The sequence below is a fragment of the Zootoca vivipara genome, chromosome 2 (genome assembly GCF_963506605.1).
Source record: "Zootoca vivipara chromosome 2, rZooViv1.1, whole genome shotgun sequence".
Taxonomy (NCBI): domain Eukaryota; kingdom Metazoa; phylum Chordata; class Lepidosauria; order Squamata; family Lacertidae; genus Zootoca; species Zootoca vivipara.
In genome coordinates, this window is record NC_083277.1 from 74558398 (window position 1) to 74577277 (window position 18880).

General features: G+C 44.1%; 1 protein-coding gene across 1 annotated transcript; it reads left to right on the forward strand.

The window, feature by feature from the left end:
• Positions 1 to 1160: 1160 nt before the first annotated feature.
• On the forward strand, positions 1161 to 17352 carry STC2 (stanniocalcin 2). Its single transcript, XM_035105307.2, has 4 exons — positions 1161 to 1597; positions 3970 to 4112; positions 7659 to 7870; positions 13153 to 17352. Exons 1-4 carry the CDS (start codon positions 1441 to 1443, stop codon positions 13544 to 13546), a joined length of 906 nt encoding a protein of 301 aa, XP_034961198.1. The 5' UTR covers positions 1161 to 1440; the 3' UTR covers positions 13547 to 17352.
• The last annotated feature ends 1528 nt before the right edge of the window (positions 17353 to 18880 follow it).

Sequence of the window (18880 nt, forward strand, 5' to 3'; positions counted from 1 at the left end):
ATGCAACGACTGCGGTGGGGTTACACAAGAAAAGGATCGCCGCTTCTCCCCCACCCCACCCCCAAATATCCCCCAAAATCTGGGCGAAAGGCAAGGCGTGCGCTAAGGTTGAGGATGGAGACGGTTCCATAGTGGGGGGGGGGCGCACAATAAAACCAAACTTTCCATTTGAATCCCCCCACCTCCACTTGGTATTAGGGTCCAAATCTATGTATCATGTTTTATTTTTTAAAGGGGAGAGAGGGCAGTACGGGTTCCCCACCACCACCATTATAAACTGCTCTGTGTGACATGTAGGAAGAAAACGAGCCAAGATTAATAAAGTACTGCTCTAAAATGCAAATATTAACCGCAGCATGCAACGGGGGTTCTTCGATCCAAAAGGCGAAAGTGTCCTTTTGTTCGGGTTCAGGTGCTACACCGGATATCAGATAAGCTCCCTGCCATGCCCGCCGCCCCCCACCCGCTTCCGAAGGAACACGTGTAGATTGGCGACGCCCTGGGCACCCCTGGCTGCAAAAGCACATGGCTCCGTCTAGGTCGCCTACTCGAAATCCGATCTTCGCAGGCCACTCGCTGGCTCCGCTCGATTGCCGCGTGTGCCATACATACCGTAGACGCGCTTGCACAGTGCCAGGCAGGCAGGCAGGCAGAGAGCGAGTCTTGTTGGTGCTTAGCAAAAGGTATCGCTAAATTCATCACGGAAACGACCTGGCCCGATTTCCAAACTACTCATGCAATCCCCCCCTCCCCCTAGTTAGCAGCGCGAGTCTTGCAAGCACCACCGTCCGCATCGCCTGCAAGAGCTTCCCTTTTCCCGCCGCTGCTGCTTGCAAGCGACTGCCCTTGCAGAGCCACGCTTTTGATTCTTAGCGTCGCCTTTTCCCCTTTAATCGACTTCCTAACGACCGAGCAAATAAGCGCTCCGCATTGGGAATGTGAGGACGCTGCAACGCGCAGGAAGGCTGGAGCGCGATCCGCTCGCTGGACCACGCTCGCCGGTGCATGCTTTTGCAACCTGCTGCACTTTGCAGCGACTTTCCTGTCCCGAGATCTCCAGAGTTGCTCGCTGGAGTGTGTAGTAGTTGAGCGCAGGCCACGCCCCCCGAGCGTGGTGTCAGAGTGAAAGAGATGCTCCGGTTGGTCGGCTTGGCGGACAACATCTGCTCGACTCCTTCATTCAAGTGACACCGGAGCTTTGAGGGATATTTGAGGCACCATCCGTTCCCTTTCCTGGCCACTTCTCGCACTTGTACCAGCGCCGATCGCACGCTCCGAGCGAGGCTTGGGAAAGATCCGGGATATCTCGTCTTGATCACCCCACGCTGCGCGCACACTTTTTTTCTTGCAAAGAAGTGTGTGTGTGTGTGAGAGAGAGAGAGAGAGAGAGAGAGGGCGAGCTCTCCTTTGGTTAGTGCTGTTGGCGTAGACATCGGGGCCATGCATGCTGCAGAGTGGTTAGGGAAATTCGTGACCCTGGCTTTGGTCTTTGCAAGCTTGGATCCGGTGGTGGGCACGGAAGCCACCAACCCTCCGGATGGTGCCCAAGATAATAGAGCGCCTCAGCAAAAAGGGCGCCTGTCTTTGCAAAACACAGGTATGTTGGGCTTCCTTTCCAATATCATCAAACCGTATCGGCATGTGAGTCTAAACTCGGAAGGGAAGTAAACCGGCATTTTAAGTTCGGGGAATTGGCTCTCGGGGTGTTGCGTTCTGTGCAGCGTAAAAGGCTCAAAAGAGGCACGGCGATGAGCATCGCAGGGAGGAAGCAGAAATCGTTTTTTTTTTTAGAAAATAAAAATGCTTCCTTTAGTTTGGAAGCGCACGTGCTTGTTCCCCTGTTGGAACTGCAGACCCCCGAGCTGTGCTGCCATCTAAGTAAGGCAAAAGGAGCTCATCGCAGGCAGAAGACGGGGAGGACCAGAGTGAAAGTTAGACCAGGTAGTAATTATAAGCCGAGGAGAATACGTGCTTGCTCGCGCTTGCTCACTCTTTTTTTTTCTTTTGCTATAAAAAGATTTTAATGACTAGTCCTTTGCGTGTCTTTGCACGTTCCATACTGGTCAGCTCTCTCCCATCCTTTAATTTTCAGCAAGATTCCGGAGGCAAAAGTCTTAAAGGGGAGGCGGGTAGGAAACACAGGGGGAAAAGCATTGCTGGTACAAAGGATGCTTCCTGGGCGCAGGTTTAGGAGCCGATTGAGAAAGAAAAAGAGCACTTGGAACGTGCAGACCTAAGTAGAACTGCTGAGTCTTTCTCTCTCTCTTTTTCCTGCCAGGAGAGGCGTGCAGTGATGCAATTCACCACAGGGGGTTTCCTCTCCTTTTCCGTCTTCCCTCTTTTGGGGGGGGGGGGTGCGCGTGATCTTTTTAATGCATAGTGGTCCATAAGTCTCAATGCAGTGCAGTTTCCTTGGAGGAAACCTGCCAGGCATGCATTGAAAGAAACGGGGAAGCAGCACACACACACCCTCCAGTTCTCCCCAGGTTTAACTGTAGTGGAACTGGCTGCTGCAAAGCTTTGATTAAAACACACACATTCAGGAATGCCAAAGTGCCACATATGAATCATAGATCTGTGCAATTCTCTGCACACTGAGGCCAGGACGTGTGATTGGAACCGCATTTGCATCCTACCCAACACAAGCACAGCTGGCCGCCTACACTACACACACAGACACACACACCCTAGCTGCATACTTACACAATGTTGGACAAAGAGCCCCTTTTCCCCATCTGCTTTGCACAGCTTCTCCTGTGTCTATAGAATTCAATACAGTGAGGCTTCCTTGAGATGGAAATTCAGGAGATGTAGCTGCAAAATCCTGCTCTGGGTCTTCTGGCCCTTTGTCCAATCAGTGTTTTAAAAAAGGAGGAATTCCTACCTGATTGTTATTTATTTTGCTTAACTAGGATCCCTCTCTCTTAGCTTGGCTTCTGTGTGCCCTTTTAAGGAACACCCATTTTCTTTCATGTATGTATTTTAATTATATTGTTTATAAACTGCTTCATCATTGGAGAAAACCTGGAAGCAGTGTATGCAATATAAAACGAAAATCAAAGGATCTGTGACTTGAGCTGCCAGGGCAGACGAGAAAGGCTGGGAAAAGCTTGCAAAGAGTGATACATAAATGTGTACTAGGGCAATGGCTGTCTATATGGCACTCAAAACATTTCCCTTTTACTTAAAATGTCACGGTGCTATTTGATTTGCATTTTTTTAGACTTCTCAGTATCTGAGTCAGTACACACACACACATATTAACACACTATCAGTATTTGAAGTTTACTGGCATTTTTTTTAATCTGCACAAATCATGGAAGGAAAAGCTGGCTGGTTTTACTGTTGCATGCATGAGTGTGTACATTGTCCTATAGTAGCTGCATTGGGTTTCAGTGGAATATATACTTGCCCCATTTAACACAGTAGTACAGTATTTGCTTCCAAGTAAACGTGTGCACAACTGAATTGCAAATGTGTAATGAATATTGGGGGATGGTAAATGGCAGTACATACAGCAAAAGCTTGTAGCAAAAAGACTCTTTCTTCCTGTAGCTATATTACCGGTAGGAGTTTTGTAATTGACTTCAGTAATCTGGGGGAGATGGGCCCAACCATAAAACAATAATCAAGGCACTTGTTCAGCAATCTTGACGATTCCCTTTCTCAATATCTTCAGGTGCAAAAATCTTGGAAACCTTGTTGCGAATATTGCTTTAAGAGCTCTGTGGATCAGATTTGCCACATGAGACAATGGCTCTGAGTGGATTGGGAACACCAAACACTGACTTTGCATTTCTGTAACTAAAAGCTTGTCTCTTAATTTCTGTGCAAGGCAAGGGCAGTTAATGTGTGGCTCATGCACTTTCTCCCCTTTTTCTTGAAATGATGATGCTCTTAGCAAATCAAAACCTCCACCTTCTATGTTTCCGGTTTTAAACATTTATTGTGACGGGTGTTCATTTTCAGCTGAAATCCAGCACTGTCTGGTCAATGCTGGTGATGTGGGGTGCAGTGTATTTGAGTGCTTTGAAAACAACTCCTGTGAGATCCGAGGCTTACATGAGATCTGCATGACGTTCCTCCACAATGCTGGAAAATTTGATGCCCAGGTAAGCATAACTGGACCTAAAAGTACAAGGAAAGGTAACTGACAAATCAGCCTATGAGCTGCAAAAGCTGCAGAAATAAACAGTGCAGAGTTTTGTTAGATTTTGTTTTGTTCTGTTTTCTCATCACATTTTCTGCTTTCAGCAAAAATGAACCAGTCTGAAACACCTTTGGAATAGGGGGTGTTCATACGGTAGCACAGAAGGTTCATTCATAAAGTCTCTTATTAAACTTACATCTTGCCTTACACACACACACACTTGTCACTCCTTCTTAGTAGCCCAATATATGTACTGCATGTCCACTTCAAGTCCCACCAGCTGAAGAAAAACACCATACGGAGATTCCACAGCATGCTAGGTGAAACAGTATGGGGGCACTTGTTTGAAAAAACAGACTGTGCAGTGGCTCAGAAGTAATCTTTGTTTAATGCAATGGGTGTGTATTCCCAAACCCACTTGCTTAGGAGTAGACCTCATTGAACTCGGTGGCACTTCACTCAGATGTTAACTTGCACTGTAATGTTCTTGACTTGAGGTTCTAGAACCTAGCATCCTTCAACATACCTCCATTACCAATTGCTTGCTTAGCCCAGGAATCAAAGTCTGCACTGATATGCCCATATAGAAGAGCATTTCACATTGCCAAAAAGATAAAAGCCAGTTTTTTAAAGCGGTTGCCCCTCAAGTAGTGGAGATTGTTATGACACAGCATCTAAATATCCTTCTAGCTTCATGCATGGCTCTTCCTTACACACAGGATTTATTTTAATCGCAGCCTGGATCTGCAGACTGCACAAGTCTAAGTACGGCTAGTGAACAGCCCTAGTTCAAAACAGTTTGGCACTTGAGGCAAGCAGAACCTCCTGCAGAGTCAATAATTAAATAATTCCATTAGTCATCCTTTTAGTGCCTGGGTTCCCAACATGGCAACCATGGGCACCCTGTTTTTTAAACTGAGTGGGGAGTTGGCTTGTTCCATTGCCTTTTTTTCCAGGGGGTGCCTGCTTTTTTGTCTTGCGGTTTATTCATTTGGGGATGTCTGCAGCTGCTTTGCCTGGGTTTGGGACCTTTTCTCTCCAAACCATTTGTACATCGTTGAAGCATCCTGTTATTATGTCTTGTACAGCTGCTCTCCAATTTCAGTGAAAGAGGGAAGGAGCACATTACGATGGGTCAGTGGCATTTGGCTTGACGAGGCAGTTTACAGAACACACACACACACACATATTTATGTGTAAAGATTTCAACCCCTAGCGTGGGTAGGGAGGAGAGCTGTCTTGCAGACAAAGGTGTTCTGTGCAGCTGAGCTACAAGGCTACTCCTCACTTTGGACTTGAAAACAAATCTTTCTAGAAATGTTTAAGCTGCTTCTTCAGACATGTAAGGATGTCTGCTTCCTTTCAAATGAATAGGAATCTATCACCCATTCCCTAATACTGAGACACCTTTGAAAAACCTTTCCCTTGATATTTTTTTTAAGAACGTAAAACAAAATGCTCATTTTATATTACAATACTTGACACATTTTGTACAATAGTATTCCCATTATGGTCCATAGCCATAATTCTCCACATAATTCTCCACATTCCCCAGCTCCCTTGATGCCCATGCAGGTTGAATTAGATTATGTTGAATTGCTTCAAGTATTGAATCTTCTAGGTATAGCTTTAGCAGTTACAAAATGAAAATAATATACGGAATATTGGTGCACTACTCAGCAAAGACCATCCACACACACCCCTTCAAATGCCCTCCCAAACCAAAGGAACTTGCGTTCTCACACTCAACTGCTATGATTGTTACTATAAAATTTGAGTCAAATTTTTAAAAGAGTGTTTGCCCTATATGGTGCACAGAACATGAAATGCTCATCAGCTCGGATGACCTGAAACGTTAAGGAATGGGAAGAATGTAGGAGGATTTCCAGCTGCCTGTCATTCACCAAGGAGAAGAATTGCTGACCAATTATCCAAAGAATTGTAACACCATTGAAGCATGACTGGGCTTCAAACCAAATGGCAGAAAAAGAGGGCAGAATAAGGATAAGAGATCGTATAGTATGCAGTGTGCATATCTATGAGGCATTTTTTATCTTCAAAATCTAACCCTTCTTACTAGGCCTTTTTGGAAGTTTCAGAGTAGAAGGTGTGCCCTCCAACTTCTACTAATGTCATAATGCTATTGTGACATGCTGAATGCTGCATTTTTTCACGCTAACAGAAGGTCTCTCTTGACTGCCATGGATAGGCAGGATGAAGGACGAAGGGCCCTTTGTTATAGTATATAATAGATAATGACAGGTTGTGGCTGCAGTCCTACAGATACTTAACTGAATAAATCCCACTGGTTTCAAGGGACTTAGTTCTGAGTAGACATGCCTAGGTGGCACTGTAAGGCTGCAGTTCTTTTGTATACCAACTTGAGCAGGCACCCCCAAACTTCGGCCCTCCAGGTGTTTTTGACTACAATTCCTATCATCCCTGACCACTGGACCTGTTAGCTAGGGATCATGGGAGTTGTAGGCCAAAACATCTGGAGGGCCGCAGTTTGGGGGTGCCTGAACTTGAGAGTAAGCACTACTGAAGTCAAGTAAACACACAGGACTATGCTAGAGAAGCTGTGTCTCTGAAGACTAAAACCACATGTTGACTTTTGCTGTGGGGAGGGGCAGAGGGTTGTCTAGGGTGCTGCATCTCCATGCCCTTGTAACTAGAAAACATTGCTTAGCCACACTTGGCCTTTTCTAACTATTGCCACATACGTTTAGTGCCATCTCACAGGCACCAATTTATAAATAATAAACTAAATAGGCTCAGGTTATGGGATTCTTTCCCCATAACAACCTTCTGCACTAGCGTATTGTAATCTGAGAACATTCATAGGCCTATTTATAAAAATGCAACACAATTTTTTACAGGAAAGGCCTCATATCATTAGGGGTTTTTTGTATGTGATTAATGATCTGTGTTGGGACCCAGGTGGCGCTGTTGGCGCTAAACCACTGAGCCTAGGGCTACTGAAATCAATGAAACTTCAATTAGTTATTATTTCAATTGGCATTATCTAACCGTGAGGGACGCGGGTGGCGCTGTGGGTTAAACCATAGAGCCTAGGGCTTGCCGATCAGAAGGTCGGCGGTTCGAATCCCTGTGACGGGGTGAGCTCCCGTTGCTTGGTCCCAGCTCCTGCCAACCTAGCAGTTCGAAAGCACATCAAAATGCAAGTAGATAAATAGGAACCGCTATAGCGGGAAGGTAAACGCCATTTCCGTGTGCTGCTCTGGTTTGCCAGAAGCGGCTTTGTCATGCTGGCCACATGACCTGGAAGCTGTATGCCGGCTCCCTCAGCCAATAATGCGAGATGAGCGCCGCAACCCCAAAGTCGGTCACAACTGGACCTAATGGTCAGGGGTCCCTTTACCTTTAATGATCTGTGATGTGTAACTCTGTGAAGGCTTCTCGGAGAAGAGGTGGCAACTCAGCTGTAAGTCATGCTTCATGGAGATGAAGACTTGGTGTGCTTTTTTTTTTTTTGGTCTTTCTTCAGGGAAAATCCTTCATTAAAGATGCTCTGCGGTGCAAGGCTCATGCCTTACGGCACAAGTTCAGTTGCATCAGCCGCAAGTGCCCTGCCATCAAGGAGATGGTGTTCCAGCTGCAGCGAGAATGCTACCAGAAGCACGACCTCTGCTCAGCAGCCAAGGAGAACGTCCAGGTCATTGTGGAGATGATTCACTTCAAAGACCTGCTGCAGCACGAGTAAGTCAGAGCTTGGATACTGCAGTGGGAGGTGGCAAGGGAGCTCAGATGGGGAGGGGAGCCTGCTCTGTGTTATCACCAGTTGCTCCAGGGATGCTCCAGTCGTGATAATCCTGCTGTTGTGCATCCTCACAGAATTGCATAGACCCTAATTTTACTGATCTGGGAGTGTAGGGACAGCCAGCGGGAAAAGAAATGCCGTGGGGGGCCATTTCCAAACCACTGGTAGGCTTTGATGATGCAGCTGAGCCTTGAGAGAGAGAGGGCAACGAACAGGTACAGTAGGATAGCACACTACGGGGTGCCTGAGGGCTTATCCACACTTACCATAATTCCTCCACTGTTTCAGGGCACAGACTGCTCTTTAAAGCTCTGTGTCTGACCTCCTTTTTGTTTTGCTCCAGAGTTTTCCCCATGAAAACCCGCTCTTTAAAGCTCAATCACAGCAAACAGCAATCCATGGGAAACCCGAATGGACGTTTGCTCCAATTGAATGCTAAAGAGCAGGTTTTTGCTTGGGGAAAGCCTGGGGCAAAAACAAAACAGTGCTCAGTCACGGAGCGTTAAAGTTTAGTGTGGATAAGCCCTTAGTCCACAGAAAGAAAGCAATGGCATTGCAAAGGGATTTCCAAGTGTCTTGCCAGGCTGCCACTCCCAGATTTATCCCTTGTATCTCTTTGGATGTACTTGTGGACTGAATTATACATTGCATTTGGACTAAGTACACTAAATTTAGTGTGTTCTGGTTTTTTCTTCAGCTGCCCTCCTGATATTTTGGACAACAACTGTCATCAGCTCCAGTTGGCACAGCCAATGGTTAGGGATGATGGAAGTTGTCCCAAACATCTGGAGGGGTTGGGTGCAGCTGTTCTGTTGTAATAGATGGGCTCTGGTTCCTTAACCGTCCACAGAATGTCTGTGCAGCCTCAGGTGTATTTATTATTTATTATTTCATAAAATGTATACACCACCTGATTTGGGGGGGGGATCAAAGCAGTTTACAAAGGGAAGCTTCTTGACTCTGTTTAGTTGCTCTTAGTGGTTTTCACTTAAGTGCCCAAGATCAGAAACATACCTCTTGAGAACTATCCCAAAAGACATCCTGTGAATGCTTCTGTGGCAGATTTTATTCTGGGGTATAGCATCTGTGGGGTAATTGTTTGTTTGTTTGTTTGTTTTTGTAAACATGGCTCTGATTACTCTGGATCTCTACCGTATTTCTAAACACCTCCTTCACACAGATATAAAAGTGTGCGAAGATGGCAGATGGTCCGGTTGCCTCACATGTACTGTGTGGACCACAGCCTGGTCCACAGTTTGGAATAGGGAAGGAATGTGTGCATATTATTAATGGCATGGCTCAGTCCTTTCAGTTGAAATCAAGGCTTGTATCTTCAAAAAATTTTATATGTTGCTTCTTAAATTAAAAGATAAAAGGGAGTGGTGGTGCTGGCATTCAAAAAGAACCCTAATTAGTTATGTCCCAATACTTCCTGTTGGTGCATTGTATCCTCACATAACTGGCTTATATATTATAAGGGGAAACATCAGGCTTCACAAACACACAAATCCTCAAAACATACTCTAACTTTACACATACAGAATCCTGGTGAGGCCAATTTTTGGTGAATGGTTGGCAAAGACCGTACTGTTAATATCTAACCTGCCAAAATATAGGTACAAACGCTCCACTTACTTCTCATTTCTCTTAAAAGCTCATTTCCCCTACTTCAAGAATGGCAACAAACGGACTCCTAATACCTGTCTTAGGTTGGATATATCAGTGTTAGTTCAACTTCTTATTCGGATCAGGATATGCTTTTTAAAAGAATGCCACTTTGACAGCTGTTTGTCTCTAAAATGTGGAAGCATTTGTTACTCAGTGTAACAATCAGCAATTACTGTTTACAGCAATTCACTATGACGGAACAGCTCTCTCCAAAATCCTGCTTCAGGATTGAGACCTTTGTAGTGTTCAGGAATGGAGCTGTTGTGGAAGTAGTATAGTCCAGTGAAAATAAACTTGAACTTTTAGAAGTAAAGGGAAAAGATTATTTTTCAAACTACAGTATATTCTTTCTTTTTAAAAGAGAACCACCAGCCTAGCATAAGACACAATATATTGAACATTGTGATGTACAGTTTGATGCAAAATGGGGGCCTTTTTCTCCCCAATTGTTATCGGAAATGGCTGAAAAGTATCAATTCCCTTAATATCTTCACTCCCATGGAACCAAATGCCAACCTCCTTGAATTATTTTTTATTTTGGGGGGTGAATAAAAATTTCAAATGTTGAATAGTCAAACATTTCATAGGTTCTTTTGTGTCAATTGTCAGCACCACAATAATGAGAAACACCTTTGATATTTCTAAACTAATATTGTAAATTTTCTTTGCTATATAATTGTTAGCACACCTTGATGTTAACAGTCACAATCCTGTGGTCTACAGCCAGGTTGTTTGGGCGCCAGATCACGCATGACACCCCATGCCAATAATAGCCAAAGGTGGTACAAATGGATAAGGAACTGGGTGACTGCACCCTGTGGTAAGGTTGGTAAATTTCCATCCCACCCTTCTTCCCAAAGGAGGCCAGGGCTGCAGTACTTATTCCATGTGAGTATATGATTGCAGCCTAAATCCAGAATGCGGCAGCTAGACTGGTGACTGGGAGCAGCCGCCGAGACCACATAACACCGGTCTTGAAAGACCTACATTGGCTCCCAGTACATTAGCTTCCAAGCACAATTCAAAGTGTTGGTGCTGACCTTTAAAGCCCTAAACGGCCTCGGTCCAGTATACCTGAAGGAGCGTCTCCACCCCCATCGTTCTGCCCGGACACTGAGGTCCAGTGCCGAGGGCCTTCTGGCGGTTCCCTCGCTGCGAGAAGCCAAGTTACAGGGAACCAGGCAGAGGGCCTTCTCAGTAGTGGCACCCGCCCCGTGGAACGCCCTCCCACCATATGTCAAAGAGAAAAACAACTACCAGACTTTTAGAGGACATCTGAAGGCAGCCCTGTTTAGGGAAGCTTTTAATGTTTAATAAATTATTGTATTTTAATATTTCTGTTGGAAGCCGCCCAGAGTGGCTGGGGAAACCCAGCCAGATGGGCGGGGTATAAATAATGAATTATTATTATTATTAAATGGTTAAAGATGAGGACTGGGAGCTTTTTAATAAATGAGTTCTCAAAGAAAGTTCAGAATCCAAATCTAAATCGTACATTCTGAAATAATAATATAGATATTTGAGTATGAAGAGAGGTAGCTTAATCAGTGAAAACAAGAACAACGTGACTGGTTGCCACAACTTAAAAAAGAAAATTCCTTGTGATCCTCAAATCAGATATTATGGCTTGTCTGTATGAAAGATGTGGAATGCAGCTAAGCTCATTAGAAACTAAAAGTCTTCTGCTATGGACAAATAAGTATGATATTATGTTACAGCAGTTAAAAATATACCATTGACAAAAATGCCAGTGGTATTTAGATGATCAAGTAATAAAGTATATCCATTTTTGGTGGTGGTTATAATACTACTGGAGACAAGGGAGCAACCACAAACCTACAAACAGATTCTCATAACACAAATGGTGAAGGAAAAGCACTATTTGTTTGCCAACTGGGTTTAATACCAGCTGTCATACTTGAAAATAACAGCTAGGGGGAAACACTTCTCTGCCCCTGAAGGTATTTTGTCAAGGCTATAGGCTTGCCTCTCAGATCTGATCTAAGCATACCCATAGGAAACATCTGCTGTGGTTTCTAACAACTTAACAGTCATTAGCTTTAACAGTCAAAGCACTTTGTTCCACATTGAATTATACCACTCCATAATGCATAGTACAGTTTATCCCAGCCTTAACCACTCCTCTGATTGCCATTGGCAACTAAGAATTTTACCCAGACTAGTGAGGAGGCTGACGAAGAAGAGATTTAATGTTCTGTCGGTCCTTCAGTGGTCTCTCATGAGTAAAAAGTAGGTGTGTTCATTGAAAGGGGGAGACAGTAGTCATGTTCATTAATTTCAATGGGATAAACATTTCCCACAATCCCTTATTTTGATATTGCAGTGGGTATTTCCCTCTTCTACCAGAATCAGCCAATTACGTAGAATGGGGTCAGGCTGTGTTCCATCATTGTAATGACCCAGAGGAGATGGTGAGTATTGCCTCTCATCAATCTTTTTGAAGGAGTCTGAACCAGGCACCAGCCATTTTGTGGAAGAAGTCACTTCACAAGAAGTCTTCAACTTCTCAGAGATGAAAAAAATAATGTGTAACAAGACACTGCAGCTGCCTGGCAACAATACAATAAACGGATATGGTTCTCCTAACACAGGAGCCTTTTCTGAAGCCACACATCATTGCCCCACCATTACATCTGACACAAGCCCACCACTGTCTCAAGGGAAGGTCTGGATGCATGAAGCCTGTTGAATTTGTACCTCTATGGATTCCAGTTCGTGGTGGCTGCCTACTCATATTTAGGCAGACTTACCACCACACATTCACACTTAACACCATCCCCCAACACATCAATGGGATTGGGACAGGGGCCGGCACAGGGTGAGCATCTCTCCCCACTCTGCCTCTCCATGTGATCTCAATTTCAGGGAGAAGCATCTGAAGAGGGCTAATATGGCTCCAATAACTGGTGCGATTCTCATAATATTGGGGGGGGACTGGTTCATGTAACATTTCCAACAACCAGAACCCACGCAAATTCCACTGGCTGCACTGCTCTGGCAATGGAAGGTTTCTCTCCAGGAAGGCTTGCCTAATATTTTCCGAACCACTATCTTACCACCTCTCTGCGCCAAGGTGAACACCTTTTGATCTGTGTATCTGAAGCAGTGTGCATGCACACGAAAGCTCATACCAATGACAAACTTAGTTGGTCCCGTAAGGTGCTGCTGGAAGGATTTTTTTTTTATTTTGCTTCGACTACGCCAGACCAACACGGCTACCTACCTGTAACCTTTTGATCTGCCCCAAGTCCTTTTCTTTGTGATTTACACTGAGAGTTTGTTGTTGCTGTGCTTTTGTTTATTTTAAACCTGACTTCTATTATTAATGTTGTTTTAAAAAACTTTTTCGAAACTGTTCTGAAAGTCCTGGGACCGAACAACAGGGTTGTAGGAAACCACAATTCAGTGAATGGATGTGTGGGGCTGCTGGGCTGCCTTTGTCTTTGGGGGTCAGGCCTGAAGTATACCGAACTACTCAAGCTGCCATTTCACTGTAACCTTCCATTCTTCTGATTTATTTTTTCTCTCCTAGGCCGTATGTCGATTTAGTGAACACCTTGCTCGCTTGTGGAGAGGAGGTTAGAGAGGCCATCACTCGGAGCGTCCAGGCCCAGTGTGAACAGAGCTGGGGCAGCCTGTGTTCTATCCTGAGTTTCTGCACCTCCATCCCACATGGAGATTTCACCCTTGAACCAGAGAAGAAGCCAAATGAAGTCCCCAGATCCTCTATTAGTCAAGGGGACATTATAGTCCACCCTGAACCTGACGCCAGAGAGAGCTCCCGAAACACCAGAGGGGAGAGAGGTAGCAGGCTTCCTGGGAATGCCCAAACCCGCACTAAAGCTGGGAGCCATAGTCCCAAAGTGGCTCACGGGATTGTCGAACAGGCAGAGGAACTGTCTGACTTCTCTGACATCCGGAGGTGAAAGGAGGATGTAGCTCTTCTTTCCCCCTGCACCAGAACCTTCCTCCATTGAGTTCATCTTCTTATCTAGGGGCATTCCAAAATATGTACAATATAGAGGGGTGGTGTCAGGCATAGGGCATTGTGAGATATGTGGCAGTGACAGTGTATGTATTATAAGTAACAGAGGAAAAGCAACAGCTATTGGTTATTGATTGTATCCAGCAAATTTGATGTGTAGGTGCAACAAAATGTATTCATGTAAATCCTTTCATCTCTTTTTTAAAAAGAGGGGAAACGGGAGATTAGATGCAGGTTTGAGGTGGTGGTGATTAGAGGATTTGGCCACATTTTAATTGGTGAACATGTAGATCAGGTTCAACATTGAGTCTCAAGACAGAAAATAATCTAGTCTCCACTCTCTCAGAGGCAATGAGGGCTCCAGATCAGGTGTAGAGAAACTCAGATACAGAGCTCTGCATAGGGGACCTTGGAATTGCAAACTAAATTGTCTGTCTGAGCCATTGATCTTGTCTAAGTGACACCATCTGCCTTAAGTGTCCCTTGCATTGGTTTGGGTGGCTCTTAGCTGACCTCTTCTGCTTTTTGTTCCAGTTTCTTTAGAAATTGGCTGATGAGGGAATCAGTTTCTGGATGAGGACATTTTCAACCAACCCAAAAGCATGCCTTTTTCTCTCCCCCCCCCCCACATCGTAAAATAATCCACCTGGCTTCTGACTGAAGTGGGTTTCCTAAATATGGGTAACTCGCATCTTATTATTATTTTACTTGCATGAGCCTGGCTGAGGGAAAATAAATAAAGAAATGGAGAGCAGGGAAAACCCGTTCTCCATTTATTTATTTATTTATTTGCCTACAAACAAACTGAACAAAGCTGCGATCACAGGCTTACCTGGCTTTGGGAAGGCTGTACAATGACTCTGGAAGCATCCCGGAGCCCTCACTGTGCCTGCAAACTTTCTGAAGCTAAGTAGGCAGGCAGGGCAGGCACCTGGCTTTGGGAAGGAGGCGTCAGGCATAAGGGCTCTGGTAGGGTCCTAGAGCCCTGCATCTTCCATAAAGCTGGGCTAGTGCTTACTAGGTTTCGGGAATGAGGAGTGAGGACTCTAGGACCCTGACAGAGCCCTCATGCCTCCTTTGCAAAGGCAGGCAAGCCTTCAGAGAGCCGAAGGAGGTGTGCTTTGAGAAGGTGGTGGAAGGGCTTTGGGACACTGCCAGAGCCCTCACACCTCCCCAAAGCAGATAGGTAGTTGGTTCGCCCTACAACCGCTGAAACCAAGCCCTCATGTGAGAGGCGAGTTTCCTGTACAGCGTATATATGGTGGGCTACAACTTGCTTAGACACGAAGCTCTTTTTTCGGAGGCTTGATGAAAAGTTATTCTCTTCCTCAAAGCAGGACCACAATGTTTGCAGAGCTATAGAAATCCTGTGCTCTAAGGTTGTGTGTGTGTGTGTGTGTGTGTGTGTGTGTGTGTGTTGCCAAAGAAATGGTGATGTAGAATAAGCGCAACCCAGCACTGTGCAATGATTTAATCAGGTTAACTACAGGAAGCTTAACTCATCTTGACACCTCAGCCCCAGCCACCTCCTAAGTGCATTTTGGACTACAATCTCTGTTATTATCCAGAGTTAATATGCTTTATTCCATCTTTACTTCTAAATAAACCTCTTTCTATCGTTAACTAAGATCACTCAGGACACTACATTGCATGGGAGGGACTGCAGTAGTCCTTAAATCGATGAAGCAGGTTTTAGTCAGAGACTGTAAGGCTACATTAATAGCTCCTGTGGCTTCAGAAGGCATTGGCGACTGTTCCCTCAGCAGAAAGGCAGTATCAGAACGAAATCCCAGTGTAGTGGCTTCTTCTGCACACCAATCTCCTAGGTGCAGGAACTTCCCCAGTCATGGCCATGTGCATTCATGCACATTGCATATGCAAAGCTAGCTCTGGCTGGGGGACCTAGCCTCACTCGGACCAGGAACAATATCATATAAGCCTTTCCTCCTATGAAGAACAATAGAATTGTTCATGCAGCCAGGGAGTTTTATTTACACCATTTCAAACAAGGGCAACTTTTGTGATTGTGTCAAGCAGTGACTCCAGGTCCCACTGAAGCAAGAGTATAGATGAGGTCCCCTTGTTCATATAAAATTGTTTGAAATGATCACCATATCATCAGCTTACATAGGTACAATCCAAAAAAAAATCAGGCCCCTATATTTTCATGTCATTAATTGGATCTTACGGAAGTCAGATTTACTAACGGGAACCAAAACTCAGAGACACCACTGAATGTCTGTCAACCGATCACCTCAGCATGCATATAATTTATCTTCATTCAGTAAATATATGTTCCCCTTATCGCTTACACAAAGGAAATCCAGGTGTTTTTTGAGGGGGTGTATATAATATCTTCCCCCCCTCTGTGTATGAAAATTGGATGTATGTGTTCACCTACTGATTCCACGTATTCTTTTATTGTAAATATTTGACGTTTCTATTTATTATAGTTTCTCCATATAAAAATAATAATAAATATGAGCACTGCTGGCTAAGGTAATTTAAATATATTTCAGGACCTGTGTTGTATATATTAATGCCACTAGTAGATTTTTGTTATTGTTTAAAGCAAGGGAAATATAATTTTATACACTCCATAATGTTATTGACAGCATAAATCACTTATTTATTGTTAACTTTCATTTCTAACAGATAACAAGTGCATTTAACCTGATAGTTTTGTCAAGACATCTGTATAGCCTTACTTCTTGAAAATAAAAATATGATCAGCTGTCCGCTCAAGGAGCCAATAATATTTTAACCCACCGTGACAACAACAACAACAAAAGTTCTTTTAAAATTATGGACACAGCGCAATTAATGTTAAGCAGTTCTGCTGTATACTTCTGTGGCTGTTTACTCAGAAGTAATTCACAGGGATTGGCCACACTTCTGCTTGTCCTAACACTTTCACCCAGAGAAACCCACTTTTTGCTGAATTAGAGCAAATGTCAATGGAGTTTTTTGTGGATTGACATTTGCTCAGATTCAGCAGTAAAGAGCAGGTTTTCCTGGGAAAAAGCGGTGGGGGAAATGGAAAAGCAGAAGGGTGGTTCAACAAGGGTGCGTTCAACAAGACTTGCATCCAGGAAAGTGGACTGGATTGCAGCCTTTATAATCTTGTTGGGTTGTATCCGATGTTGGTCATATACAACGAGGACCCGTTGAAACTAATGGACATAACTAACTTGAATTCATTAATTCCAGTTGGTCTACTCTGAGTTGGGCTTAGTTGGCTACAACTCATGGAGCTCAGTCATTAAGTGAATGTACATTTCAGCCTTTGAAAGCAGAACTGAAAAGGGCTTAACTTTGGCTGAATCATGCCAGACTGGTGGGAAATGTCCATTACTTCTGATTTACAGTTTCCATTCATTTCAGTACAGAGCTACTATCCCTTCAAACAGGTTTGACAAATCCACTTAGCACAACACGGGGATCCCTCCCGCAAATCTGGAGAGCAGAATCAATGCAACCCTCCCATTATCTCCAGAGTAGATGCAAGGCTGCCTCATATGCTGGGAGTAAGCCAAAGTAATTTACACTTCTGTCTGCCTAAAGCTCCTGTACAATGAGAAACTGTTAAAAGATGCATATCTGAACCCACATATGTGTCCACCACATGTGTCGATCCAATGCGCACTCTTGAGAGGAATGAAGCCTTTTGCGTGGAGTCAGGACGTGCATCCATTTAAAATGTGTGTATACCTTTAAACCTTATGCCTAATAAAGAACTTGCCACACCAGGAAGTAGAAGATTGGTTTATTGCACAGAAAAGAAAGGCAGAGTATATGTGTACTGCTCTTAAGACAGCCAAGTTACAAATATGCAAGGAGCAAATAATCATTCAGTACATACACCTTAGTGTGGAAGTGTGAAAGAACTAACCTAGAGAAAGTGAGCAGTGATGGGGTATACCTGAACTTGGAGCATGCAGAGTGCAAAGCTGGATTTGAGATCTGTATGCAAAAGTTAAGCGCATCACTTTGAAATCCCATGTCAGCAAGAAGGCAACAAATCTTTCACTTCTTTTGGTCCAGTGCCAGTGAATATAGGGTTGAGCCTTGAGATCATTTAAGAGGAAAACAGGTGTTACCATTAGAGCAGTGGCTAACTATTTGAAACCTGGGGTTTATGAATATTTTAACTCTTGGCTAACTTCTATGGAAGCAAGCTAGCAATCCCAAAAGAGGCAGACTCTGTCATAGAATCCTGATTAAATGGGGCCATGAGGAATGGTATTTTTGATGAGGACAATGTCATGTGGCTGCTGTGGGGGGGGGATCCATTGAGTAGCACCAGCTCCACAATAAAAATTTCTGCAAGCCTAGGTCTAGCTAAAAAGGAAAGAAAAATGAATAATTCAATCCACAGAAGAGGAGGAGGAAGAAGCTTGCTAAGAATTGCAGACATTTATAAAGTTGTACTTTTCCCATAAAAATAGGTGGGTGGATAAGGTGGGTATTCAAATGTGGACACATTTTGCCAGGAATGCACATATCAAATCTTGAGGCTCTTTTCTTGGGAAGGAGATACTGCATGATGAACCCAAAGTATCAAATGTAAGAGTTAAACTAGAGCCACTACTTAACTTGGCCAGAAATCTCAGAGTAGCGGAGGGGCTCAAAGCTAACAATGGCAGCAGTGGTTTTCAGATCAGAATATAACAGGGAAGGGAAGGGCCTGGTGTATGTGGTTTTACAGCCTGGTGATTCTTAGGTGACTGAGTTGCATGCTACCTTCAACTTTTTAGACTATTCATTCCAGTAATGATCTCTTTAAAGAGTTATGGGTAGGACTGAGGGTTGTTGGTTTCTTTTTAAAAAAATATATCCTGCTGAATTCTGGTGGTACAGCAAATCCTGGATTGTGAAACAAAACAAACCCCCACCCACACCCACAAGTGAAATCTGAATTCTCTCTAAAGTCAACAATCAGCAAAGGCAAGTAGAGTGCCTTGCTGTGCCTTGGCATATTATTTTCTGTCTCATCACTTGGGGTTATTTAAAGGGATAGGGAGAGGAATTAGTAGCAGAGCAGCCCATGCCCTACGGCAGGAATTGCTTATGGCCGCTTGAAAAGCACATTTTAATGCCCCTTCTGTGAGGTTTAAAAATAACTAATCCAATTTAAACCCTCGGATGAGATGGGAGTTTGCAAGCTTAAGTTTGATTTGCAGGAAACTATGACCTGTCATATTCATGCTTAAGGTGCATTGCAATCCACAGTTTATATGCATAATCCTCCATAGATTAGTTTTAGCCATTGGAT